This window comes from Coptis chinensis, chromosome 7 (assembly GCF_015680905.1).
Source record: "Coptis chinensis isolate HL-2020 chromosome 7, ASM1568090v1, whole genome shotgun sequence".
Taxonomy (NCBI): domain Eukaryota; kingdom Viridiplantae; phylum Streptophyta; class Magnoliopsida; order Ranunculales; family Ranunculaceae; genus Coptis; species Coptis chinensis.
The window spans coordinates 22,742,993-22,770,771 of NC_141462.1; the positions used below are offsets into that span (position 1 = coordinate 22,742,993).

At 37.5% G+C, this 27,779-nt stretch overlaps 2 protein-coding genes, 1 long non-coding RNA gene and 2 pseudogenes across 3 annotated transcripts; 4 read left to right on the forward strand and 1 right to left on the reverse strand.

The window, feature by feature from the left end:
* Positions 1 to 137: 137 nt before the first annotated feature.
* On the reverse strand, positions 138 to 2,197 carry LOC147486651 (mitotic spindle checkpoint protein BUBR1 pseudogene; annotated as a pseudogene).
* Positions 2,198 to 2,871: 674 nt separating this feature from the next.
* LOC147486652 (uncharacterized) lies at positions 2,872 to 4,632 on the forward strand. The gene is given in 3 exon segments (XM_086573804.1): positions 2,872 to 4,100; positions 4,102 to 4,293; positions 4,374 to 4,632. Coding segments are annotated over 3 exon segments (1,680 nt in total).
* Positions 4,633 to 4,769: 137 nt separating this feature from the next.
* On the forward strand, positions 4,770 to 5,706 carry LOC147486653 (uncharacterized; annotated as a pseudogene).
* A 1,424-nt stretch (positions 5,707 to 7,130) lies between these two features.
* On the forward strand, positions 7,131 to 7,706 carry LOC147486654 (uncharacterized). The gene is made up of 3 exons (XR_015201297.1): positions 7,131 to 7,250; positions 7,343 to 7,447; positions 7,520 to 7,706. It is a non-coding gene; the product is annotated as an uncharacterized LOC147486654 (long non-coding RNA).
* Positions 7,707 to 23,723: 16,017 nt separating this feature from the next.
* Positions 23,724 to 25,170, forward strand: LOC147486655 (F-box protein At3g62230-like). The gene is made up of 3 exons (XM_086573805.1): positions 23,724 to 24,210; positions 24,656 to 24,838; positions 24,949 to 25,170. The coding sequence occupies exons 1-3, from the start codon at positions 23,869 to 23,871 to the stop codon at positions 25,168 to 25,170; spliced, it is 747 nt and encodes a 248-aa protein (XP_086429931.1). The 5' UTR covers positions 23,724 to 23,868.
* The last annotated feature ends 2,609 nt before the right edge of the window (positions 25,171 to 27,779 follow it).

The window sequence follows — 27,779 nt, forward strand, 5'->3', positions numbered from 1 at the left end:
CCAACATTGATATATCTCCCAGATTTCATAAGAAAATTCAACAAGTTAAAATGGGCTGACATGGAAAAAATGGTCAAGATGGAGTTGGACAGCTTTAAAGATGAAAGCTGAATCGCATGTCGAATCAATTACAACGGATGAACATAAACATATAATCTGATTATCTAGGAAGACTGTTTTGAGGAAAATTTCGCAGAGGGTCTTCCTTCAGTAACTCAGTTTCCTTCTTAAAGTCTCTACTATCTCCCTGCCTAAGTTGCAACATTGAAGACTTATCACTTTCACTTGTCACTGTTGATTGCATACATTCTTCGTCAACAAACACCTCAATGAAACTGTTGGCCGACACTGCTACTGCTCTAGACCCAGGTTTCTTCGAAATCTTATTGGTATTCCACGTGGTAGGAATTGCAGTATTCTCTTTGTTCCTCTCAGACCGCGTTCCTAAAGTGAGCCAAGATGTCGCATCCATCTTTGACAATTAAGGTGATTATTACGAATGACATTTGCATCTGTATCCTTGTACACGGAAAGTGGAGTACGATGAACCCTTTCTTGCTTCATTTTTTTCTTAGAAAGATCAGAACTCTCTACAGTCTGCCTCTGAAGTTCTCCCCTATCTAATATAGTTCCAAAACTTCGGGCTGGTAAGTGATCAGATGGCTCTTCAGTACAAGATTTTGGCTTCCTCATTGAATGCGAAAAAAATTTCTTGTATGTAGCTTCTAGCTTATTAATAGGTTGAGCCTCTCTAGCTAACCCAAGGTTGAAGATGTCATTGGCAATTTTAAGCTTATTCTTGGATTCCATGTGCAAAGCATATGTGATGTAATACACCTGTGTTTTACCAATCCCATTAAGCCTCGAAAACCGTATATTACCTCAAAGATCAAAATAGTTCCCTGCATATTCTAACCACACTTTCAGATAACGGAGATCATCTTTGTAACGCGTTCCAAATGCCAAAAGAGCGTAAGCATTGTTCATATATCACAACCAAACCCGGAGCAGTCTCCACCCGAGGGAAAAGACTCCTAGACCCATTTAATGCACCTTTGGAGCCATGGCTCAAGAGGGTCATCTCCTTGATACTCATCAATTGCCTCGATCAAGCTCCTTCTTTGGTGGAGGAGAGATTTGCGTGAGTTGATTGTCGAGAGAAAATGGGATTGGTTGAGGAGATTGATGTTTTAGTCCCCTCTTCAAAGGCCTCCAGCGTTCTCCTTGAAAACTTCCCTCGTTCCCGTTTTTTTATTAATGCTCCCAAACTTCCTCGGGATCAACCTCCCCCTCTCTCTCTCTCTCTCTCTCTCTCTCTCTCTCTCTCTCTCTCTCTCTCTCTCTCTCTCTCTCTCTCTCTCTCTCTCTCTCTCTCTCTCTCTCTCTCTCTCTCTCTTTCCAATGTTAATGAAGGTTTTTCTATACTAACATCAGTTTGATATAAAATGTCATCCCACGTCAATTAACTTTTTGGTACAGATCTGTCTTTGTTTGTTTCTTAAACTAAAGGATTATTAATATCAATAATAACGAGTAGTTAGTTCACTAGTCCTACACTCCTTTACTTAACAATGCTTTAATGACGCAATCATACACATCCAAGTAATTATGTCTCCCTTTTGCTATCTGTAAAGCCTAATAACATTCGGTCACTTATTGGACTCTGCGAATATATTTTTTTTTGCTAGCTTAAGTTCAGGTATTTTTTTTTTGCTTGTTGGGCCTACGAATATTTATTTTTTTATCATGTTATTTTTGCTTACTGGCTATTTAGAGCATATATCAATTTATTATTCCCCGAAATGGTAGTAAATGAGTTTTTATGGTTGTTTGAAGTGGTAGCTGAATATTTGGAAAGTATATAGGTTAGTTAAGCAATAAGTTAGGCTACCTTCATGGAGTTTAGATTCCATGGGAAGTGAGTAGCTGCTTTGTAGTTTGTACACAATTTGGATTTTGGGTTCACTTTCTTTGGCGGAGTACGTACTCAATTTTCTACTTAACTCATTAATTAATTTGTTTTAATACCTTTTGTGCATAGGAACAGATATGGATAAAAGTTGGATGAATATACGCGTAGGCCTGAATACTTTCAAGGTCTTAAAGATTTTATTACGCTTGCCACCAATCATTTAGACAAAAACGTAGATGCGGTGTCCATGCAAGAAGTGCAATAATAGGTATTACCTGCACACATCGATGTAGTAAAAGATCATTTATTTGATTCGGTATCGACAAAAGATTACACTTTCGATGGGTGCATCATGGTGAGCCTTTTGAAGTAATGAGTGATGATGACGATGATGATGATGATGATGGTTGGTGGACATTTTCATGGGTTGGACGACTTGCTTTCGCAGATGTAGCACCGATTCCTAGGGATATTTTGGAGCCTAGAGTGCAACATTCGAAGCATTTGATGTTCCTACTACAAGAGATGGAAATCCAGAACCATTTGCTAAACTTTTGCATGAAGCTCAAAAGCCTTTGTTTCCTGGTTGCAAGAAATATAGTACGTTGGATTTTCTCGTAAAGTTGTTTCATCTGAAGATAATTAACCGTTGGAGCAATAAATCATTTGACATGGTTCTCAAGTTATTTAAGGATGCATTACCAGATGGTGAAACACTCCCGAAGTCCCATTACGAGGCCAAGACGTTATTGCGAGGCTTAGGACTTGGTTATGTTTGTATACATGCTTGCATCAATGATTGTATGCTTTTTTGGAAAGAAGACCAAGATCTTGAAAGTTGTTCAATTTGTGGTGAACCGAGGTACAAAATTAATCAAGGGAAATGTAAAAAGATACCACGAAAAGTCTTGAGGCACTTTCCACTAAAACCAAGGCTTCAGAGATTGTTTATGTCTAGAATGACTGCTGAAGACATGAGATGGCACAAAGACAAACGAGTTCGGGAGGACAATGTACTTAGGCATCCGGCAGATTCAAAAGTTTGGGAGGACCTTGACAAGGAATATCCGTGGTTTGCTGCTGATCCTCGCAATGTTCGGCTTGGTCTTGCAAGTGATGGGTTTAACCCTTTTGGTGACATGAGCAGTACTTACAGCATGTGGCCTGTAATGCTTATGCCGTATAATTTGCCACCTTGGAAATGTATGAAAGAACCATTCCTTTTCATGTCTCTACTTATACCTGGACGCAAAGCACCTGGAAATGATATTGATGTTTACATGCAACCGTTGATAGAAGAATTATTGGACTTGTGGCAAAATGGGGTGGAGACATTTGATGCGGCGACAAATAAAATGTTTGTAATGCATGCAGCAGTATTGTGGACAATAAATGACTTTCCTGCATACGAAAATTTGTCCGGTTGGTCCACCAAAGGTAAGATGGCTTGCCCGAATTGTAACAAGGATACATTCTCTTTGTACTTGAAGAACGGGCATAAGCAATGTTACATGAACCACGGCCGATTTTTGCGGCCAAGACATCCTTTGAGAAAGCGTCTCAAGCAATTACCTGGTGGAATTAGTGGTAGCAAGTCTGAACCAAAGAAATTAAGTGGGGAAGATGTGAGGTTACAACTTCTGCATGTCGAAGAACAAACATTTGGAAAACATCCAAATAACAAGAAGAGAAAGCGTACTGAGGCTGAGTATAATTGGACAAAGAGGAGCATTTTTTTTCGTTTACCTTATTGGCGAAGCCTTAATCTGCGGCACAACCTCGATGTTATGCACATTGAAAAGAACGTTTGTGAGAGTGTTATGGCAACGTTGTTACACCTAGAAAAAACAAAGGATTCAGTAAAAGCTCGAATGGACTTGGAAGCATTGGGTATTAGACCAGAGTTACATCTGATTCCTAGGGGTAATAAGTTTGTTATACCCCCTTCTTGTTATACGTTGTCACCTGCCGAGAGAAAGAGCTTCTGTGAATGGTTGAAGACGGTAAAATTTCCTGATGGTTATGCATCAAACATTTCTCGATGTGTCAATGTTAAAGAATGCAAAGTATCTGGAATGAAGAGTCATGATTGCCATGTTCTTTTACAACGAATTCTCCCAGTTGCACTTCGTGGTTTCTTGGCTAGTGATGTATCAAGTGCATTAACCGAGTTGGGTTTGTTTTTTCGAACTATGTTGCAAGACATTAAAGCTGGAAATGCTCGAGAGATTAGAAAAGGATATTGCTGTGATACTTTGTAAGCTTGAGTTAATATTTCCGCCAGCGTTCTTTGATGTCATGGTCCACTTAGCAGTGCACTTGCCATATGAGGCGATACTTGGAGGACCAGTTCACTATCGGTGGATGTATCCAATTGAGAGGTCAATGTTTGTTAGCTATAATTTAATTTGTTTTACTTATATATTTCTACTTGGAATTCACTTGTTTAAAGTCTAAATAGGTTTTTGAAAACTCTCAAGCAATATGTTCGTAATAAAGCACACCCAGAAGGATCCATTGCTGAAGCCTACATTGACACTGAATGTCTCACATTCTGCTCAATGTATCTAGAAGGAATTGAAACACGCTTCAATCGTGAAGAGCGGAATTATGATGGTGATCATTCTAAACAAGTCAAAGGGTTGCATGTTTTCACACAGAAGATTCGACCATTAGGAGCTCCCCAAATTATCGAACTTAGTAACGAAGGATTTCAATAAGGCTCAATACTATGTGTTGAATAATTCGTAAGAAATATCTTCACATTTTGAGTAAGTCCCCAACTTAGTTTTCCGACATTGTATTTATTATATATGAACATATATGTAATATTTTATTTTAAATACACAGTCAGCACATGGTTGAGCTTAAAAGACAAAGTCCGCATGAATTAGACGAAAGGCAAGAACAACACTTTGCTGAATGGTTTAAAAAACGCGTAAGTATTGGTTGAGTTTTTCAAGTAGTTCCTTTACTTGAGTTTGAGAATTTTGTATTTGCATTAATTTTTTTTTTTTATCAATATAGATGCAAGTAATGCGTAGAGAGAAATCTTCTGAAGCAAGTGACGAACTGTATTCATTAGCATGTGGGCCTGATCGTCGTGTGACTCGGTATAGTGGCTGCATTGTTAACGGAGTTAGATTTCATACCAAGAACATGAGGCAACACTCCGAACCCAGAATAGTGGCGTGGTTGTAAATGGAGAACACCAGTCAAAAGAAATGGACTTTTATGGTGTCCTAACAGATGTTTTAGAGCTAAATTACCTATTTGGAAACCGAGTTTTTCTTTTCAAGTGTGATTGGTGGGATGTTGGAAATAGGATGGGAATAAATATAGATGACAATTTCACTAGTGTTAATGTCTCAAAGAAGTGGTATAGTGATGACTCATTTGTGTTGGCGACCCAAGCAACTCAAGTTTTCTATTTGGAAGATACCAAATTGCGTGGTACTTGGCAAGTTGTGCAAAAGGTAACTCATCGAAATGTGTATGACGTTATAGAGAAAGATGAAGTGACTACTCCAGAGAATGATGATGAGGCTTATCAACAAGAAGAGCAGCTTGGAAGGGAAGAAATCCAAAGCGAAGATGTTACACTTGTACAATTAAACAGGGAGGATGTGGAGCCTGATGAAGTTGATGAGAATACGGTAAATCAAAATCTAATGGTTGTAGGCAATGACTTCATTGATGATGATTCTGAGGTTGAAGAAGATGATACATTACTAGACTATTACAGTGAAGAAGAAGGGAACGCTTCTAGTGATAGTGATACCGACATTGATTAGAAGTTCATGTAATAACATTATAAATCATGAATGAGTATAGTATCACTTCTAAGTTTTCTTATAATATTAATTTTCTTTTAGTTATTCTTCTTTTTATTTACCATTTATGGTTTTCAATAAATAATTATCCATTTTGAATGTATATCATTGTTATTTGTCAATTTATTGCTTATTAATATTATGGGATTGCATTACTGACACTTATTGAACTAATCTATATTTCTCGCCCTAATTTTTTGTTCTATTTAACATTGTGGTTTTATTATTTGTGATTAACCCTTCATGTCTCTTGTGTAGTTATGGCACCTGGTCGTCCTCGTCGCCCATATGCTAGTGAGCGCCTCAATCCAAATGTGGTGGTTCTTGTATGGGAGATAAACTCATTCTTTTAATTTGTTTTACTTTTTTATTACGTACAAATACCTAACCTTCCTTGTGACTGTTTTTTTTTTTTTGTTCTAAATAGCTTCTGCAGCCAATCGTAAAAGGGTTAGAGGAAGGGCAAAAAATAAATATCTTACAAAACACATCAAGCGGGGTGGCGGGAAACCAAGAATAGAGATTCTTCCTGGGAAAGCGAGGCCTATAGGCGATTGGGGCCAAGAATGGATTAATGAGCTTGGCATGATAGCTAAGGATGACATACCCCCTTTTGCCCATAAGTGGAAGGATGTGGATGATGATGCAAGAACGCTTCTTCATGAAAAAGTTTTGGTAAATGAGTAATACATATTAATTATTGCATTTCATCTCTTAGCTTTGCGAGTTTATTATATTACTACTATTTCAAGAGCTTAAACGTGGTATGTTTTTCAAATGAGTTAATTATGAGAGTGAGATTATTGCTTACTAACTAATTGGTAGATGCCTTGCATTAGTTCATTTAAATTGTTTGTATAAAATGACAATTTCATTGGTTGAACTTTTGTGTTAGTTAAGTTGTTTATTTTTGTCTAGCTTATGTTTTTTTTTTCTTTCTCTTTTCCTTTCTTTATTTTTTTTTTAATCTTTTTTGTAGGATAAGTTTGATATGGATATGAGTCAACCACATGTGGTGTCAGCTGTAAATGGATATTTAAGGGACCGCTTTAAGGATAACAGGTGCAGCCTTCACATGCACTATGTGAACCTACCCAATAATGTAAACAAACGTGAACACCCATACAAGCATTTCACAAGATGCGGGGAAAGTTGGTGTGATTTCGAAACCTAAAAGTTCAAGGTAACGATCTGCACTTTAATGATCTATCTGATTTGAACTATAAGGATTGGCCTCATTGCAGCGAACTTTCTTTATTAACTACTTGAAGACTTTTCAAGAGGAAAAAACATACTATGGAGGAACTCCCTTCTTCCTTTCTTCCCTTCTTGCTAGCCTACAAGATAGGATAATAAGTACTTTCATTCATTCGATTCCTAATACAAATTAAAATGCATTTGTTTGGATGTAGAATGTCAGTGAGAAGACCAAGTATAGTCGCTCGTGCTTAACAACTGGCCACCGTGGTGGTTCAAAGTCTTTTATCCGGGCTCTTGCAGATATGGTATGTATATAGGATTTCTTATTACTTAGATAATTATGTTTTTAGTTTCTTAAACAAATGGTATAACTTGTCTCTTTTTGGAAATGGTACAGGCTGATCCTGAGAGCCAACAAGAGCCTAGTCAGATTGAACTATATAAAAATACCCACTACAATGAAAAGAAAGGTTGGATTTCTCTTCAAGCTGAAGAAAACTATGTAAGTAATATGTACTCTGAAATGCCCACTATTTGTTTGATATTTAGTTCTAACTAACTAACAATAATATAGGAAAGAATGTGTGAACTCCGATCTGAACCTCCACAAGAAGGCTCGACCCCATTGACAGAGCAACAAATATTTGATAGAATATTGGGTGTAAGACGTGGTTACAATAGAGGCCTTGGTCATGGACAGGTAGCTCCATCAAGCAAAGCTGGAGGTGGATATGTGAATGCAGAGGTGGATCAGCTGAGGAGGAGGGCGCCAGATGAGAGCCACTTGAGGAGTTCAAGTAATTCGACACAAGAGAGAATGAATGCCCAACAAAGAAAATCGATGCCCAAAAGGCAAGAATTGATGAGCAACAACGCCGCATTGGACTTCCTTATGTCGGTTCGAGATGCTCCTTAATTGTGGTACCAACAACTTTTGCTCCCTTTATCATTTGAAATTAGTTTTCCAGCTGCCATGATTTTGAATAACTCTCCATGTTTCCTCGTTGTTTTATTGGATTTTTCTTTCATGCCTTCAATTATTTAGGTTAGTTGGTTCTGCCATGCGTCAGTAGATTGTACATAACTTTCTGCTCATTCCTTTGTTTTACAAACCGTTTGTTGTTCCTGAAAATAGACTTCTCAAGCTTTCCATGGGCATTGGAATCTTGGTGGAGTGTTCAGATTCTAGGTTAAGTAATCAGTTTTTACAGTCGGGATTTTGAGGAGTAATATGTACAAACCACAAAGAACCAAATTTGGTGATATTAATGTAATAAATTTATTTGACTCATGGAGAAAAAAAGAGATATTCTTCTATGCTTGTGACGTATCATAGTTGAGAGAGATACAAACCTAGGCAGAGCAACAAAGATGTTTATTAGGCAAGGAGCATTCTACTGGGACAAACATTGACCCCAAAGATCACAAGCTATTCCACTCTGTCTTTTTGGTTCCAGAATACAGCCACCATTGTTTCTATTCTTGGTAATGGAAGCATTGTACTTGGTGTCTCTATCACCAATATGTGTGCTACTTTTGCACTATGAAGCACAGCTACTTCTTCATAGGCAAACTATCTGTGTCCGACACGTATTGGATATCGATACTCCCCGATTTGCCTCCGACATGTATCCGATACTCCGGTTGAAGTATCCAATCTTTGAATATTTTTACAACTTTGGGAACGCTTGGGACACACTGAGGACATGCCTGTGACATGCACATGGCACTATTTGTGTATTTTTGTTCGTTTTTTGATATTTTTTCACTGAGAATAGGGATTCACTCGTTTAAAACAAAACAGTAGGCCGAATTGGATCCAACTGAAGTTATGCTACTTATTGCTTAATCTGTTAGAATTGCCATATCCTACTGTTTGAAAAGTGTCGTATTCGTGTACCCGTGTCGGGGCTTATCCATGTCCTGTTTCGGTGTATGTGTTTCATAGTGTCTGCATGTCAATTTTATGCGTACATGTTAGGTACTTAAACCAAAGTTCTTATACATGGGCCTTTGATACTTCAACAATCAAAAAGAGTCGAACGCGAGAGACAAAATGTTATTGGAGATTAAGACTTCACATGTTATGTTAATATTGGGCAATGAGCCCAGGAACAAATTTTATCTCATCTAGGTAATCACCTATATTTTAGGGAACAGAAAAGGCAGAGATGGATCTGATCCTCTTTGATACCATGTCTAGAAAATAGGAGACAATTTACTGAGATTATCAACTTTATACATTCAGTGAGATGACTTAATTGTCTAGAGACTAAGAAATTCACTTTGAAGAGTGTCTACGAGGCACTGTGCCGTTTGCAAAGACAAGGTGATATACCCAATTTAGATTGTTGCAAAAGAAATACTAGTTCAGTCTCTTTGTTGTCCAAAGAAGAGAGAACTCTATTTATCCCTATAAGTGTATGTTAGTAGTAGCCCCCCCTTCGAGTGGCAATTCTAGATCCACCCCCGCCATCAACTGCGCTTCTTTGTGGTAGTCAGGTGCTACTACGTCGGTCGTCATTACATATATGGGGACATAACATTTGGGTCTATTCAATAATAGTTTGGACTTTTACTCTTTTATGAGAGGTTGTGAAAATAAAGCATCATTCGGTGATTTGGTCAAAGTTGCACACTATAGACTAGTAGCTAGAATTATAGGAAACAGATATGGCCTTTACCACTTCGACAATTGAACCTAGGAGTGGTGATCTTGTTGTTGGTGAAACTGCTTGGCCTATGTTCCGTCCATCCCCTAGCTAGACCGGTTCGGGAACTCAAGTGGTTGGCTGCTCAATTCCATCAGTCTTGAATGTAGGGCAGCTTCACTCAACAACACCACCCCAGCCGAACTCAGAAATTAAGGAAGCATGGTCTTTTCTCTCTTTCTTTATTCAGCTATCGCTAGTTGTGACGCAAATGATGCGAGCTTCTATCAACTTCACCGTTTTTTCTTTAGTGCTATACTCTTTCTTTCTATTAATTAGTAAATGGCGAATGGACGGACGCCAAAGCACCATACCGTATTGAGATGCAAGACCGGCAAGGGAAGTACGCTTTTAAACAAAACAAAGGCCGACTCGTGAGAAGGCCCTTCCGCTTGAGATCCCCTTATTCTTTCGATCGATGCCCTCCGTCACCCAAATGAAGCTCTATAACCAGCTACTAGCGGAGGGGAGGACGGACGGGAAAGCAAACTCACTTAGCGAGATAGGAGCACTTGTTTTGTTAAGGATCCCTCCTTCTTCTTGCCTAGGGTTGGCTTGAAGGCTTAGGAACTTTATTGGCGGGCTTACCGGGCTTCCTTCGACTTCCGGGTGGTATCGCCATTGCTTCGCTCCCATGCGGTTAGCTCCTCATCGATAGCTCCCCGTGTTAGCTCCTCATTGTTGGCTCTTGCCGTTAGTAGTGGTTGCCCTTCTGCCGTTTTCAGCGCCTCGACATATATCACATATACATATAATGATCAAAATCACCTTCAGATTGCTTTGATCGAAAGTGTTGATGCATCAAGGGTAATAGCCTCGAACCTCCAGCGTTGGGTTGCCCAACGCCACTCTCGATAGCAGCCATCTAGTTCTTGTCCGGTACCCATTCCAAGTGGAACGCGTTGTTAAACGAAATGCCCGAACCGTTGTCTTTAGCAAAGCCTTTATGCCTTCCTCCCGTCCGTGCAAATTCATATACGGGAGAAGTGGAACTATTGAGAGATCAAATCTTCGCCCGTGCCGTGAACATGCTCACCGGAGAGATCGATATTTGTGAGCTCGCCGCACACGTTTCGTTATGCCATTACATTATTAACATGGAGATGCGAATATGCACATTTATGGGCTCCGCACTCTCTGTCGGTGTGGTTCAGTTGGTAATTGCCCGGAAACGCTTAGCGATAAGTGAGATTACACACCAATAAGCTACATGCTACATCGGCGGGGTTTCGCTTATGCCATCCATATGGTGTTGCAATTGTTGTTTCCTCACATTGGGAGTCTTTGTCGCATGCGAACCCTCAATGCTCTCTCTTAAGTGTCCTTCGAGGATCCGCTTCGATCCGATCTCCGATCAAGAGGTTGGGTAGGTGGAAAATGAAGTCGAGTCAAATCAACAAATCAAAATAGAATATCTACTTTGTTGCCGCCAAATCTAATAATAAAAAAACGCTACAAAGATAAAGGCGAAGCTAGCCAGCTAGAAGTAGAGTGAAAATCGCCCCAAAATCCTTTTTAATGAATCAAGGCATTTATCGCCTAAGGGTCTTCGCTCGAAAGCAAGCAATAAGTATAGGTGCCTCGTGTCAAGGGCCTTCTATTCCTTTATATTCCTAGTCATAGTAATGTAAGTAAGGGCTTAGGCATTCTAAGAAGCCTCGCGACCAAGCCGCATGCATGCATGGGCAAGAGGGGTCGGTCTCACAAAAAAAGGGCTCGTATCGCATCTTTGTGTCTCCCTAATCAGATATAATAGAAGAACTTCGGCAAACAACCAATGTATTATTCTCGCGCCAAGTGTGTCTTGCTCCGCTCTATGATCCGGTCAATCACGATGATCCATCCGGTCAATGATATTTGATTCCACTTCTTCTTTACCAAGAAATCAGATTCGATTGATACTTAGTTGTTCCTCCATCAATCACATCATAAGAACAAACCAAACCAAAGATAGCTCGCAGAGACGAGCACGGGAGGCTCGGAAGTGAGAAAGCCCTTGGGGCTAGAGAAAATCCCAGCTTGGTCGCACTAAGCCCAAGTAGAGCTAATGAGAGTCGCCTTGGTCCATGAAGGAAATGTTAGAATAGTTGTATGAACACAAAGAACTAAAGTAAACGTAAGGAATAGTAGCAATGAAGAAACAAGGACAAAGATGAATCGGAATAACCAAGGCGCGGATTAGGCTGTCCTTCCCAAGGAAAGATTTCGCCCGCTTCCAATGGTGCGTAAAGGCAACAGCATGGCGTCTTCCTCACAGATTCAATGGTTAACAAAGCGACGACTTTGCACTAGAAACACTCACCCTCTAGAACGAATATAACTATAACTCTCAAGGGCCGACAGAAGAAGAGAAGAAGAAAAGGACCGGTTTGAGTTTTACGTTTCTCCGAAATGAGTTTCTGATCAAGTCTATTTTCTCTATGGACTCACAGTCCTATTTATAGAGGTTAGGAGAAAGAGAGACCAACTCCTACTAGAACACTAAAACTTGCTGCTCAAGAAAAAGGCAAAACAAGTTTAGTCCATTGGTCAAACCACTACCCACAACAGTAAGCCCAAGCCCAGGCCTGAACCCTACCCGATGTGGTGGATAACCAATGTGGGACTATCTACTATGCACTAAAGTGGCGAGAATACCATTTGTTCATCTCCTCTACTTTGCACACACACACTAGTATTTAGAAATACACAAGAGATTCCAACAATCCCCACTATTTCAAAATACTAATAGTCCCCCACTATTTTGGAATAGGATATTACAAAAGAAATGGGTTAACGAAATGCCGAGAGAATCGAAAAACAATGCATAAGATAATGGTGCTTTACTGGCTTGAACTACCATAGGGTAACATGTCTTATAATACGTGAAAGTGGTGGATTAAAAAATCTTTGAACCAACATTCCCTTGTAGTAAAATAGAGGACATGCACCCACATTGCTCTTTCATTATATGCCCGTTACTTGGTGTTGCTTTTTGGCCCTTCATACGCCTCTGTGTTATGTGAATGCTCTAGAGTATTTGCACGAATACTCATAAGAACCGACCAGTTCTACATTCACGTAGGTGGATATCCATCAAGTGTACATAGCGGTTAGAATACACTATCTCATAAAAAATAATGGACTACGGATTCCATTAAGAGTAAAATAACTTCGGCCTTTTCTCATTGCTATTCAAGTTATACAAAGTATACAATAATGCTATCTAGTCATAGGGTGGGGCCTCAAAGAAAGACAATAGCATACCAGAGCGGAATTTAGGTGACTTGTTTTTCCCTTTGAACCTAATTCATGGGATCTCCAATCACATAGGTGGGGTTGCCGTCGATTAATAGCCCCTCTATCTAAGGCAAAAGTCCCATCCCTCGACGATAACCACTTGCCTCCAAAGAAGTGGTGCAGTTAGACATGTGGCCAAACTAAGTCCAACCTAACATAATCTCTAGCAAATGCTGATTAAGTTATATCTCAACTTACATGTATTCTTTTCCCATTGCACATAAGATAACATGTCTTAGCTATTGCAATGAGACAGGTTGCAAAGCATATACACATCGGGAGGTCATTTTAAGCCAATGGGAAGATTTGCCAAAATGTTGCTAACCCACTCAATCATCACATGCCTTTTCTAAAGGCGATTAGCTTGGATGATATCCAAGACACTCAATTTCCACCAAAGGTAAACACATAAACATTACTTTCCATCCGGTTTATAACATATTACCCTTCTAACAATTATGGAAATCTACTAAATATCACCCATAATCAATGGCTCTGCTATAGTACTTGGATAATCGACAATATACATCAAAGTTCCTTATAAGGACACAATGGGTTATCACCAAGATGCCATTAATGTAGGCAATGTCATGACTCACATACATTATCCATCAAGTACAATTGGCTACCAATGATATTGACATATTTAGTATGAGAAAACACAAGGAGATTATTTTTCATAAGATGGATATTTGCCACAAAATGTGTTAACACATGCTTACTATCATAATACCCATACTTTTCAATGAAAAATATTTCTACTAAGTGCTATATATAACAATATAATGAGACCAACATGAGTTTTAATTCCTATATTCACCATCATTCAATTCTCAGAGTGCCCGAAATTCCCTATACCATCCGGCGGGTCCGGTTTAAAGGTATGCCATGTTTCAACCATATTCAAACGCCAACATCTTGACAACCTAATATAGTAGTTCTGAAAATGAGTTTAACAACATAATAAACTATCATTTTCAATGACGATTTATGATGTGTTTCAAATAGGAATTTCTCTGTCTCATACACATTCTCAATGCTAGCACTCATGATATTAAATCATCTAAACAAAGAGATTAACACATATGTCTTGCTTTGCTCTAAAGAAAGTACACATTTTTATCAACAACGGTACTTTGACATCCATATGACACTAATATGTTGTTGAATTGCTCATGCCATTTATAGGCGCTTTGAATCAACTCATACAAAGATTTAACTAAATTGTATACCTTCACCATCACCGGTACTACTTGGTATTGTAGTTCCAAGACAACTACTCAACTAGAGTCTTTAGAATTCTGTAGAAGAAATTCTAGTTATATGAGCACGGTTTCAAAATAGTATAAATCTTGTCTCTGATTGAAACCCCTTGGCTATTATTATTAGCATTGTATTTTGCAATACAACTATCACGTTTTAGTTTTCTCTTGAAGATCCAATTCAACTTATAGATCCCCCAATAAAACAAGAGTCCAGTTTAGAGGAGTTGTATCCTTCAAAAAGGACACTTCTCATAGACAGACAACTTCCTTATAGGTTAATGAATCTTCCTCAAGAAACATATAAACATCATCACCGTGAATGGTGGAAATACTCATTGATAGTCTTCCAAATTTCTTGTGCAGAAATAATGGGATTATCTTATGTAGTTCATTATGAATATTCAACCACTCTATGCCAATTTCTCAGAAAGCACAACCTCAAATAAAATTAGCATATAAGACATTCAATAATAGTGTGGTATCTACAAAATTGTTATCACTCATGACAACTGAAAACAAACATCACTATTATGAGTTTCACCAATGAACATCTACTAGATAATTCCGTGTCTCAAAAGACTTCTTTTAGATTCATTCACAATAGCCTTGGCAAGACACCCCCACATTTTGAAGCATTTTTGGATAGGCCCAAGACCTTTCCATACTTTGTAGTTCGATGTCTTTCCAATTATCTTGTGAGATGAACTATGGTAAAACAGTTGTCATGCATATGGGTCACTACCCCCACAGTTCAATGGTTACTCAACCTAATCAAACTTACATGCAAAACACATTATACCGCTACAAACACTAAAAGAAATAACAACAATAAAATGCACTCTTATGACAAGAATATACTTTTACTCAAGTCTATGATTCTAGATCATATTAAACATAGTCATATTATGTTCATGCTATCTATATGAAAGGAAATCCACAAGTGATTCAAATGAATTTTAAAGAATAGAAGAATTAGATGAAAAAGGTTTTACCCAAGATAATATCATTATCATCCTTCTTTTCATCATTCAACATTCCAACTGTCATAGGGAGACAATCCACGCACTTGTACATCACCTTGGCTATTTATCCATAGTCATAGGAGGATAATGCCTAATAAGACAATCTACAAGCGTTACATCTCCTTGTCTAAAATAGTCACTGGAGGATATTGTCTAAGAAGACAAACCATTACCTTACATCTCCTTGACTAAATTAGGTTTAAGAGGATATTGATTGTTTCCCATATTGTTTCCTCTCGTAGACAACGATGCTCATTACTTAATAATATATGACATGGTTAAACTTCATGTCAAATGTTAAATAATGCATTCATGCCAAACATGGTAAATATCATATCATAGGTTCAGGAAAAGTAAACTTTAACTGTACCCCTCACAACAAAAAGTATACAATATTTAAGCAAATCTAGCCACTGAATATGCAAAACAACTGAGGACTCCACCTCCTCTTTTTATATGAGCTCAAGTAAGATAGAATACCCTATCAATAAGACCTCAAGTACTACCACAACATCTAATGACTCAATCCATTAATGTCTTCAACTAGAAAAATTCACCAATAAACTATTATCAAGTTTAAAGTAAATCCACGATGATTAATATCCAAAACTAGCATGCTACACAACTTTAACATATGCTATATTGGATATAAGCTACAAGTTACTTCATCTAACATGTATTTTCACAATAGTACAATTATAACCATCGTCTAACAACACGTTCACTCAATAAAGATAAGCAATTATGCATTGAATACATTATAATTACTATCCAAGATTTGAGTGTGGTTGATATTAACTATCTTAAGGTCTCTCTTAGACCATCTACATACATCTACATATGTACAAAGAAAATTAATATCAAACTACTTCTAGTCAAACCAATTAATTCCTCGATAAAACACGATAATTTGTTGACTAGGTTATTAAAGAAGTTTAAGCTTAGGGATTTCCCTCCTAAGAAAAACTAGCATGCAACTCAAGGCAAGAATATCACCATATAATCAAACCAAAAGAATTGCAAAGAGTGAAAGAATACGATACCTAACCGATTGAAAAATCGGATTACCATATTTTCTTCCTAGAAAAAACAGTTCAAAAGAACTGTAATTCTGAACCAGCTCATGCATAATTGGGTATCAAGCCTTATACCACTGGAAAGCTCTTTGAATCAGCTTTTCAACCCAAAAAGCGGATTGCAAAACCGAGTTCTGAGCTGAAAGTTATAGCAGTTTCCGTAACGAGTGACGCAGCAGTCAAAAAGACGAACTTTGACGTTTTTCTTGATAGAAATCTCATATTTGACTCCCACAAACGTAGGAGAAAGGTCTACAACCATATAGGGTTTGATAAACCACAAAAAAGATCAATAAATATTGAATCTTTAATTGGTTTCCCTAACAAAAAGCGAAATTATTAGAAAATTTCTAAAGTCATAACACAATAACACAAAAATAATTCAAAGTAAAAGACTTATCTTTTGATTGCAGATTAAAGCACTCTCCTTTGTTCTACTACAAAACTCTTTCCTTAAGATTGAGAGAATAGTTGTATGAACACAGCAACTAAAGTAGAAACAGAAGGAATAGTAGCAATGAAGAAACAAGGACAGCCAGAATCGAATAACCAAGGGCGGATTAAGGGTCCTTAAGGAAAGATTTCGCCCCTTCCAATGGTGCAGAAAGGCAACAATGGCGTCTTCCTCACAGGATTCAATGGTTAACAGCAGCCTGACTTTGCACTAGAAACGGACTACCCTCTAGAACAGCAATATAACTCTCTCAAGGGCGGGAAGAAGAAAGAAGAAAAGGACCTGGTTTGAGTTTACGTTTCTCGAGTTGAGTTTCTGATCAAGTCTATTTTCTCTATGGACTCACAGTCCTATTTATAGAGGTTAGGAGAAAGAGAGACCAACTCCTACTAGAACACTAAAACTTGCTGCTCAAGAAAAAGGCAAAACAAGTTTAGTCCATTGGTCAAACCACTACCCACAACAAGTAAAGCCCAAGCCCGGCTGAACCAACCCTACCCGATGTGGTGGATAACCAATGTGGGACTATCTACTATGCACTAAAGTGGCGAGAATACCATTTGTTCATCTCCTCTACTTTGCACACACACTAGTATTTAGAAATACACAAGAGATTCCAACGGGGAAAAGCTCAAGTCAGATCTCCTTGCTCGTAGCTCAAAGCCCACCCCACGATCTTGTCGACCGCTTACTTACCTAAGAAAAAGGGCAGGATTTGATTCATAAACTAAGCTCGCGGGGATCTAAAGTGGAGTCTCACTACAAGTCGAGCTTGAAATGAAAAGTCCAATGGATAAAGTCTCGCCGCTTAGGCAGCGATATATAATGTGGTGTTGTCTTGTTCTCTTTTCACCTTTATAACTCCTCCCGCCAAAGGTGCGGATGGGTTCGGGTGGCTAACGAGATAAGCATAGCGGTTTTTTCATATGAACGGAAAGAAGAGGGCTGGGCTTAGGAGTACTTAAGAGCAAAACCAAGCTTTGCTATAGAAGTTAGGAGCTTGGCTTTTTCCTATTTTTTCTTCGGGTTGATTTAATCAGGAAGGAAGGGATTTCTCGTAACAATAGGAGACAAAGCGCGGATATAGAGCACTAACACGTCAATCCGAACTTATTATAAATACAAGTACTATTAGTTGAATAAGATCTAGCATTTAAAAATCGTAGATAGGGAGTTTTGGGTCATGTTCATTTTACTATTGAGTTATTGTTTTCATTTAAGCAGTAAGCAGCAGTTAGTTTGTTATCTTTAGGCTTTTTTGAGAATCGATATAAGACTAAAGATTCAACATCCTCCCGTTGCCATACCCTGGAGAAATCTCCCACTTTCTAAAACAAGGAATGATTTATTGATTATATAGGTTTTATAGAAAGTACCGGCTTTGAGGTTCATATTTCCGGGGAGGAATGTACCTATTAGGGTCAACATATTTCCCTAATCCTCTTTATTTCTAAAATAAGAGAAAATCTTCTTTTTTTTTTATTCCCCTTTTATCTTAGTAAAACCGAATTTCAAAATCAGAAAAGAAGCTTAAAAAGCACTATAGCATACTTTTGGAAGTAAACACTCATTGTTTATTTCGTAACTGCCTCTCAATGTAGACCTCTCTGTACCACTTTTTGGCTATGGGGTAATCCTTGTAGGAGTCCGTTCACTCATTAGCGACAATAGATGTGTCAATCATCCCGCTCGGTACCCTTTTGGAAGGGTACCTCACCCATTAATACCATAGTAGTTAGTTCCGAAAGGGGAAGAATTGTCTCTTTCGCCACTTCCTCTCAATGTAGACCTCCCTTAGCCTTTTTGGGGCTATGGGAGGTCTACTTGAAATCACGCTTCTCTCATTAAGCTAGAATAGATTGACTAATTCATACCCGTTCGGTACCCTTAAAGAAGGGTACCTTCACTCCATTGTACCAGTGTTGTTAGTTCCGGAAAGGGGAAGAATTTTCTCTAAAAGCAGGTAATCGAAGGGTTTATTTATAGCTTGAGCGTTTTTCATCATGAATTAGTGGCCAGCGGTTAGTGACCCTTGCTTGAGTACCCTCACTCTGGAAAGATTGACTTCACGAACCTACGGAAGACTAAAAGTGTGTTTTTCATTCACAAGAGAGCTTGAAACAGATAGTATGAGTTTATAATAGTATGAGTTTATATCTTTCTTTTTCTCTAAAGTAGTGGAAGCACTACAAAGAAACCATTAGAAGAAAATGAGTCGCCCTGTGACCAAAACGGTAAGGGTGGAATTCGAGCTAAACAAGCCGAGCTTTACCATGCTCAAGCTCGGCTCGCTAATTACACGAGCTTTAAATTGAGCTCGAGCTCGGCTCATATAGTAAACGAGCGAGTTCGAGCCGAGCTTAAACGAGCCAAACCCAAGCCGAGCTCCGAGCCTTCGGTTATTTTACACTATAAATATGCTATTTCAACTAAACGAGCCGAGCTTCATCAAGCTCATTTGTTACATGAGCTTTTATTTGAGCTCGAGCTTGGCTCATATAGTAAACGAGCGAGCTCGAGCCGAGCTTAAACGAGCCAAGCCCAAGCCGAGCTCCGAGCCCTCGGCTCAAATTCCACCCTTACAAGACGGTCACGGGATGCATACAGCAAGTATGGCTGCAGGATCACACGTGGCCAATGCAAGCCTTCTGGGAAATGCTAGAGGTACGGCTCATGGTAAGGCCATCTAGGTCAGAATTGCTGCATATAAAGTGTGTTGGAAAACTGGGTGTTTTGGGTCCGATATACTTCTTTGGGATGGATTGTGCAATATTAGGCGGTGTTGATGTGCTTTCACTTTCACTTGGTGGTGGAGTGACCTTATTACTGCGACACCATTGCCATAGATGCCTTCACAAAAGATGAAAAAAAGGTACCCACTTGTTATATATATCTTTGCATCTACAAAAAGACAACATTATTTTTGTTCCGACAGACAAAAAAACAGACACAGCTTCATTTTACTATTTCCACCTCAATAACTAGCTAAGTAATCTGATACCTTCTTTCTCTTATTAGTTGACTTTACCGACCCCAGTTGTGTAGAAAACGCCTTTGGTTTTAGATTTCAGCTGGGATTTCTCAAAAAAAAAACAAGTATATGGAGAGATGGTCCTCCTTGTATAGCTTTTATCTTAAGATATTGTACGTTAGTTGTCTCAAAGATATAACTGTGGATGAGTTTTAAGAGGGACAGATTGTCTCCGGGCCGTTTCAGGCCATTTGCTTAGACGCGTCAGGTCGTCTCCAGCAGTTATAGGCCATGCGCCAAACCACCGTAGGCCATTTCCTGTTTACTATTCTCTTATCTAGTTAATTAGTTATCGTTTGATTTTTCTCGCCCATAGCTATATATGTTACTTAGATTAGTAATGAATTAATCTTCTCTTATTGGTATTGAGATTTTTGTTCGTTTGCTTGAGATTCGGGAAAAACCTTGAATGAGTAGAAGTGAAGTGAAATACCATGTGAAAATAGATTCGAGGTTGGGAATTGGTTAATTAGTGGCGTTACATAATTAGAACATGAGTGAGGAACCTATACCGCCTTCCTCATCGGAAATGACTTAATCCATTCGTATAGAAACGCCCTATCAATAGGAGAACTACGATTGGCTTGATCCCTAAATGGGTACGTAGGCAACCACAAGGCTCAGCCGCTCCAGAAGAAAACCCCTACCCCTTGTACAAGGAAGTCGAGTGTTTAACATGTTTTATTATTGATAAATTTTGGTTAATTATGTTTTCGAACGTGTTAAACATGATCTAAATCCTTTGGTAATATTGATTATATTGCGTGTTGCTAACGTGTTTATTTTGAAACTTCGTTAATCGTTATCTGTACAAAGATTTATATAAACAAAATGTAATAAGAATTGTCAAGTAGCTGAAAGAGGATGAACAGGTACCTACCGTTCTACATAGAGAACTAGAATATAGGTTGCTAGACTAATACAATGCAAGCACCAAGTAATTAACCTTGTTTAATTATTATATATATGCATTGACTAAGTGACTAACGTTGGTCATTTGAGAATAAATGACAGAGACGTACAAGTTTGTTTGATAAGTATCAACCATGCAAGCTTCATCACCATAACCGTAGCTTCCACTAGGATAAGGAACCTTCATTCTTTAGTTCAAATTGATTCTTTTTAACTTGTTTTGTAATAATTTAGCTATTTTTTCTCATTATTGAATTATGAAACACTATTATACTGCACTCATTATTTAGAAGTGATGACGATATTTAGCGTTCAGAGATATTGGGTAAAAGATCGGTTTCGTGGCGCTGTAGCTACTTGATTTAACTGGCACTTGTCGAGATGATTAAGTAGCCGGTTCCACGAATCAATATATCTTTTAGTAGTCGGGTTTATGACTGAGGTATTTTTTATATTAAATGGAAGTATATTATTTGAATTTCAGGTTAGGACGTGTTTTAAATTTATGAAATGTTAGAAATACGAGGAAACTCTGCCGATTTTTTTTAATCACGATGTGCAGAGGTTGTTTTATATTTTAGTTCTAGTTTGGACTCATATGAGTCAAACCCGCTCACGTCTTGGTTTATTAGATTGTTGAATATTTGGATCGAGCTCTTTTATTTGAATATTCAATTGTCTGAGAAATTGGGGCGCTATAGTATAAGATAAGTAATGGCTTGAAGAATTAAGGGAGAGGGTGCAATAATGGAGGTGGATATGCTTGTTGCTTAGTTGTGCTAAAACTTTTATAACAAACTATTGGGGGGGGTGGGGGGTGGGGGGGAGAAGATGGCCTGGAGGATGGCCTATAGCAGCCTACGAGTTAAATTATACTAAAATGGAGAGCAAAACACTAATTAGATGAGTGTTAGCATTTAGTATCTCATTTTTTTTATCGTTGTACATACTAACATATTCCATATTTCTACGTTAAATAAATATCATTATAACGGATTAATTCTTAGATTTTAATTATGTGTATGTGAATTCTAGGAGCCAATGAGGGGTATAGTTTGTTATTTAGATTACATGTCTGGTGTTGGATTATTTGGATTATCTTTAAATACATGTTACCATATCTTGGTTTGACATATTTCAATGGATGTGAACTAAATATTGTCATATTTTGTTTACAGGTTCTCATGTGGTTTGGAAGAAACAATTTATATGGGTTTGTTTGGGCATTCTTCTTTTGGGATATGAAGTACTATGCGATAGATGTTGGATGTTCGGACAATTTCTTTTTGATGTTTTGTTGTTTATAAGACTATTGTATATATATATATATATATATATATATATATATATATATATATATATATATATATATATATATAATAATCATATTACTCTTAAACATGGAAAGAGCGATCTTTATAAATTACTTTTGAGAATGTTGTTGGTTAAATTTAATGTGGTTGAATTGAAGTTATTTCTATGATTCTTTTAGGTTTTGTGATTGAAAGAAATGAAGTAATGTAAATATGTAATTGAACAAAAACAGGGTTAAAAAAAAAAAAAATCGACGCTTTGTTAAAGCGTCGCTAAAAATAAATTTATAGTGTGAAAACATATAAGCATATAATTTGCGACAAATTTAAAAAGCGTCGCTACAGGTTCATTTTCAGCGACGGTAAATATTGTCGCTATATGGATTTAGCAACCAAAAATTTGGTGTTGTTGCCCCGAAACAAAACGTCGGTAGTATAAGATTACAACGACGAGATATATAACGTCGCTACAAGTTAATCTTTCGCAACGGTAAATAACGTCGCAATAGTAATTAAAATAACGAAAAATTGGTGTTCTTGCCACGAAATAGAACGTCGGTAGTACTATATAGTACCGACGTTTACAGAATCGTCGGTAGTAATCTATCTTTAGCAACGAAATATAACGTCGCTATACTAATTTTAGTAACGAAAAATAGGTGTTCTTGCCACGATAGAGAACGTCGGTGGTGCTCCTCATTACCAACGTTTTCTTAAATCGTCGCCAGAATAGAGCTTTTGCCACGTTTTAAATAATCAAATTAATATATATATATACCGACGTTATTTTGGGCACTACCGACATTATAAAATGTCGTTGATATTGTCCATTCACCGATGTTTTTTTTTTGTAGTTTCTGATCTTTAGCGACTGTACTTCTTGCGACGACCGAGCGACGACCATAAAAACGTCGCTAATAATAATTACCGACGTTTTTATTACTTTTACCGACGTTTTTTGTCGTCGCTAAAACTCTTATCTGTTGTAGTGAATTTGGCGCATCGTTGGAACGGTAGCCGGGTCGCATGTAATCGGGTGTTGAAAAGGAATAGGAGGGAGTAATCCCATACCGCCATGGTGACTTTGAACCTCACATTCACGATGATCGTCAGTAAGTACATCGAGAACTTAGGCTCGTCGATTATTCGTCATAACTTTTGTAGAACGTAATCGTCGGTTTTGAATAAGAACTGCAGACGGCACCAATTATGTTTCGACCAAATATTATCAAAATATTAAGTAGTGGCGAAAGAGATGAAGAACATAGAAAAGTAGTGAAAAGGCGATGGTGATTGAGTGAATGATGAGAATGTACATTTCGATTGCCTACGTACCCAAATTATCGGTGAGATCAAGTCTCCAGAACGTAGTTCTTTATGAAAAATAGTTTTGTATTTATATATGTAGAGTAGAGACTTCTTATAGCTCAAGTATTCTTGTAGCTTAAGTAATTATGATTGAATATAACTCTCAACTGATAATTATCTCTTTGATAAGAAACGAATCTGGATATAAATTAACGTACATTAGTAGCAAGCTATGTGGCTAAGGTTCAGCCTTAGACACATGAGTTAATGGGTCTGTACATTGATCCATGGTATTGCAAATTGGGTTTTAGCTATGTCGATTAAACGAATAAAATAGAGACTCCTACTAATGGACGTTTGCCACGTAGGTGGGGGTCGAAACAGGGGACAAGGGTGTTCTTTTTGGTTTGTATCCCTTCAGTTTCCCTTCTGGTCTTTACATTAACAATACTATCATCTATTTAAAACTTGGACCCTTCACCATCAAACCAACCAGACAACTCCAATGGGAATCTCTGAAGATCTTGGACCTGTTTTTCGTTAAATTGAGCGATGAAGAACATTTTAGAAGGTAGTCCTTTGCTGAAGTATTTGCAATTAGCACAATGTTATGGTCTAAGAAAATTAAGGGTCACGTCTTTAAACCTAACGTACTTGAGTCTGTTTTTTGCCATGGATGGATTAAGGCTTGAAGTAGAAGCTCCCTACTTACACACTTTGAAATGTCGAGGAGACATAGCAAACTACCGTCTGATTAATGTATCTCGTCTTGTTTCCGTTGAAGTCTCCACTGACTGTATCACAAGTGACATTTCGTACCAAACCATAGTGACAAACTTTCTGATGGGTGTTCATCATGCAATATGTATAACCGTGTCCACTCATTTCATCCAGGTAGTAATTACTTCAATTTCGAGCTTTTAAGTCTTTATAATATGTGCATTGCTTGCTGTATTCTGAAGTATATTTAGTCTCGATCATGACTTCATGAGTCATGACAGATATATATTATACATCTTGTATCCCGCTATCGTCTTGCAATATAGGAACTACGAAAGAGCAGTAATCACACACGTACACATTTAAGCTTGCAAGAAGAGTGGAGTCACCTTTTGATTGAAACGAGACGTGTTTAATTTTGTCTTAAAGAAGAACTATAATTTAAAAAAGCCATAGAACAGATGTACAATTTGATAATATACAGCAATATTGTAACATGCCCAGCTGGCTTTTGAATGCATATGGCATAAAGACATTATCAGTCCTCTATTAGCTGTTATTCAGTTTTTGATATAGATGTTTTTTATGGTTGTTTCTGGGAATCCTGGGATGTACCAAGATGGTGGCAGAGTTCGAGATAGAAAGCCTTCCTTCTCCTCCATCTAACAATTGCAGTTACGTTGAACTAAAGACCAATCTCACCAAATGGGACCTTCCAGGAATACTATTACTGCTGAGTACTTCCTCTTATCTTGAGAAACTGGTTATAAAGAAGGACTACAATACAGAAGGCATCAGTCAAGTGCGTTCTTCGTATCCATATTGTTCTTTGTTTTTATGTGTCTTCTTTTCATCAGTTGATATGCGTAGATTATGATATACTCAACCTCTATGTTTGCTTTGGATTTGCAGTATACAGCTGATTATCTTCAAGAGTATTATTTCAACGAAACAAACTACTGGAGTCTAATGCTGGCATCCCCTTGTCTGATGAAGGAACTTGAGTTCGTTGATATGTATGACTTCGCTGGTGGATCTTCTGAGACAGCTCTAGTGAAGTTTCTTCTTATGAAAGCACCTATTTTGAAAAAATGGTTATTTACAGTGAAAAGAAAAGCATTCCTCAGAGAATAGATCCGCATCTGCATCAAATGACAAGTCAAAGTTATCTGAAAAGCTGATGACGTTCCAAAGAGCCTCTCCTGATCCAACAATTTCATTCGTTTAGAACCAGCTGTATACTCTTCTTACATACTTGATGAATTTCGTCGCAGGATTCATATTACATATTGTTGTTCTTCCCAAACATAATTGAGGTACTCTTGTTCTCAATTTCTTTTATCGAAAATAGTTGAAGAATTAGGCAGTCCCCTACTTACATTAAATTCATCTAACAGTACTCAGTTTAGCAGCTAATAACGAAGTGAAAACTGATAAGACAGTAATATTGCTACTTAGGTGAAAAATGTTGCGGATTAACCAGGTATATTTCCAAATCTCCAAATAACTGATTCTTTGATAAATATACTCTGCTTGGCATTCTGTAATTATTAAATACAATTCTTAGGGGCTTGCCCAAAAAGATTTTCGTTAGGAATAATTCTAAATTTCTTATTTGTTTCCAACTGATCAGGGGCTCCCTATATATGACAAATACTTATCTTAGATAAATATACTCTGCCTAGCATTCTGTAACGAATTACAATATTATAGGCCTGCCCAAACAGAAATTCGTTAGGAACAATCTAAGTTTTCTTATCCCTATGACAAAACTCTGAAAAGGTTCTTATAAGACCTCTCACTGTAGCTAAGCTTGCCAGGCATCTTAGCAAATTATTACGGCCCCAATTAACCAAGTGACTAAGATTCCCGAGTGATTCTGGTATTTATCTAGAAAGATTGTTTCTTTTGCAAGTAAAGGGTCTTTTAGGAGTATTATGTTTTTAGATTAAGATTTTGAGTCACAGATTGCATAGCTAGGTGGCCTACCAAGTCACTAGCAAGCTTCCTCTCTACTAACTAACCAGAAAATCTCTGCCGAGAAAAGACTAGAAAATAGATCGAATGTGCCATTGACATAATAAATTCTATGCTGTCTTCAGCATCACTTGAAGTTCACCGAGGTTTATAACCTTATTTTGGTACATTAACCAGTTATGGGATTCGACTATTGGAACGGTTAACAGAGAGACATTGGCTCTGTCAGGTATTTCCCTCACACAAAGAATGTACTTAACAAGGAAGTTTATAAAACAGAAACGGAGGTAGACCATTTGTCAGCTTATTTATGTCAATGTTTGCATAATCAGAGAACTATTGGGATGTGAAGGTAGGATTTTGTTTTCGATTGAACTCATTGAAGAGTGCTTCCATAGTCAAAGCAAAAAACTTGTGAGTGAAAATGTTGTGTCGAATTTAAGACTTGAAGTTCCTGTAGCCCAGCCGAACTTTAATTGCTATTGTACTCGTATCGGTGGTCTGTGGAGTTCTAAGTCTGTTACATGGACTTAAAGACTAAAGAGGATCGGAACGTATAGTTCATTGAAGGAAAATGCAGCTAAGTATATAAGTACATGGAAACTATGAGACTCTGGGAATAAACAATTTAGTAATGTGTGGTGAAATGGTGCCAGCACAGTTTAGGATTTCCAGATTAAGTGTACGGACTATTTAGATGGTCACGTTGCAGGTCAGGTGACTCTGTCAGCTCCATCTGCCAAAGGAGGTGTTTGATATCCGAGGTCAAGAACACCAAATGGATCATAGATTCATAGGTTACAAATATGCAAACAGTTGCTAAGCATCGGTTTTCTTAAGTCTCACCCTCCCTCTAGATCGATAGTTAGCATAGTTTCTTTGGATTCTAATTATAAATGGTAATTGTAATTATATAGGAGAGACTCATCTATTTATTTTTTTAAAATAAAATGAGAGATAATTATATTATTTAAGTGATATTAGGGTGATTCTTTTAAATTATCAATAATAAAATAGGATTTGTTTTAATTTCAATGTGGGATATGGAGGTAATTATTTAATTTAAGTGACATTAGATAGGTTTTTCTAAATTATTAATATAAAAAAGACCTTGTCCAAATTATATTAATAAAATGGGATTTATTCTACATTTAGTAAGGGAAGTGTTTCTAAATTAAGTAAATAAAGAGATCTTAAATTGCCTAGTTGGGAAGGGTATTCTGGAAGAACATATAGTGTAGATATGTTATATTCAAATAAAAGACCAGTTTGTTGATCAGCTGCGTAACCTGCGTTATGGGACCTTTGTCCACCTTGTGAGTACCTTAATTCAAGGAAAGGCAACAGAGTAGATTCGAATATCAAGTAGGCAAAATTGAAATGTAGATTTGAATCTTAGTTGGAGATGAGCCCCCTAATAGTATCATATAGTGAATTGTCTATAAGCTTAGTTTCTACCAGAAAGATTAATACTTCCATTTCTTTGCTTACTTCACTCGTAGGCCTTCTAACTTCTAAGTCAGAGTTTCACACCTCCAAATCTGCAATGTTGCTTAGCTAGTTAGCTCCAAAGTCAAAAAGATTCTAATATTATGTAATTATTAAGTCGTCAATATAAAGAGGTAAAATAACGAAGTAAATCGTAATATTAGATAAGCATCAGTAATTTGCTATGAAATGATCAAAATCAATGAATCAATCTGTTAATATCAATGAAGCAATCAGGTTTTATGGCAGTTGAAAATGAAACCATTTCGCCTTTCTAA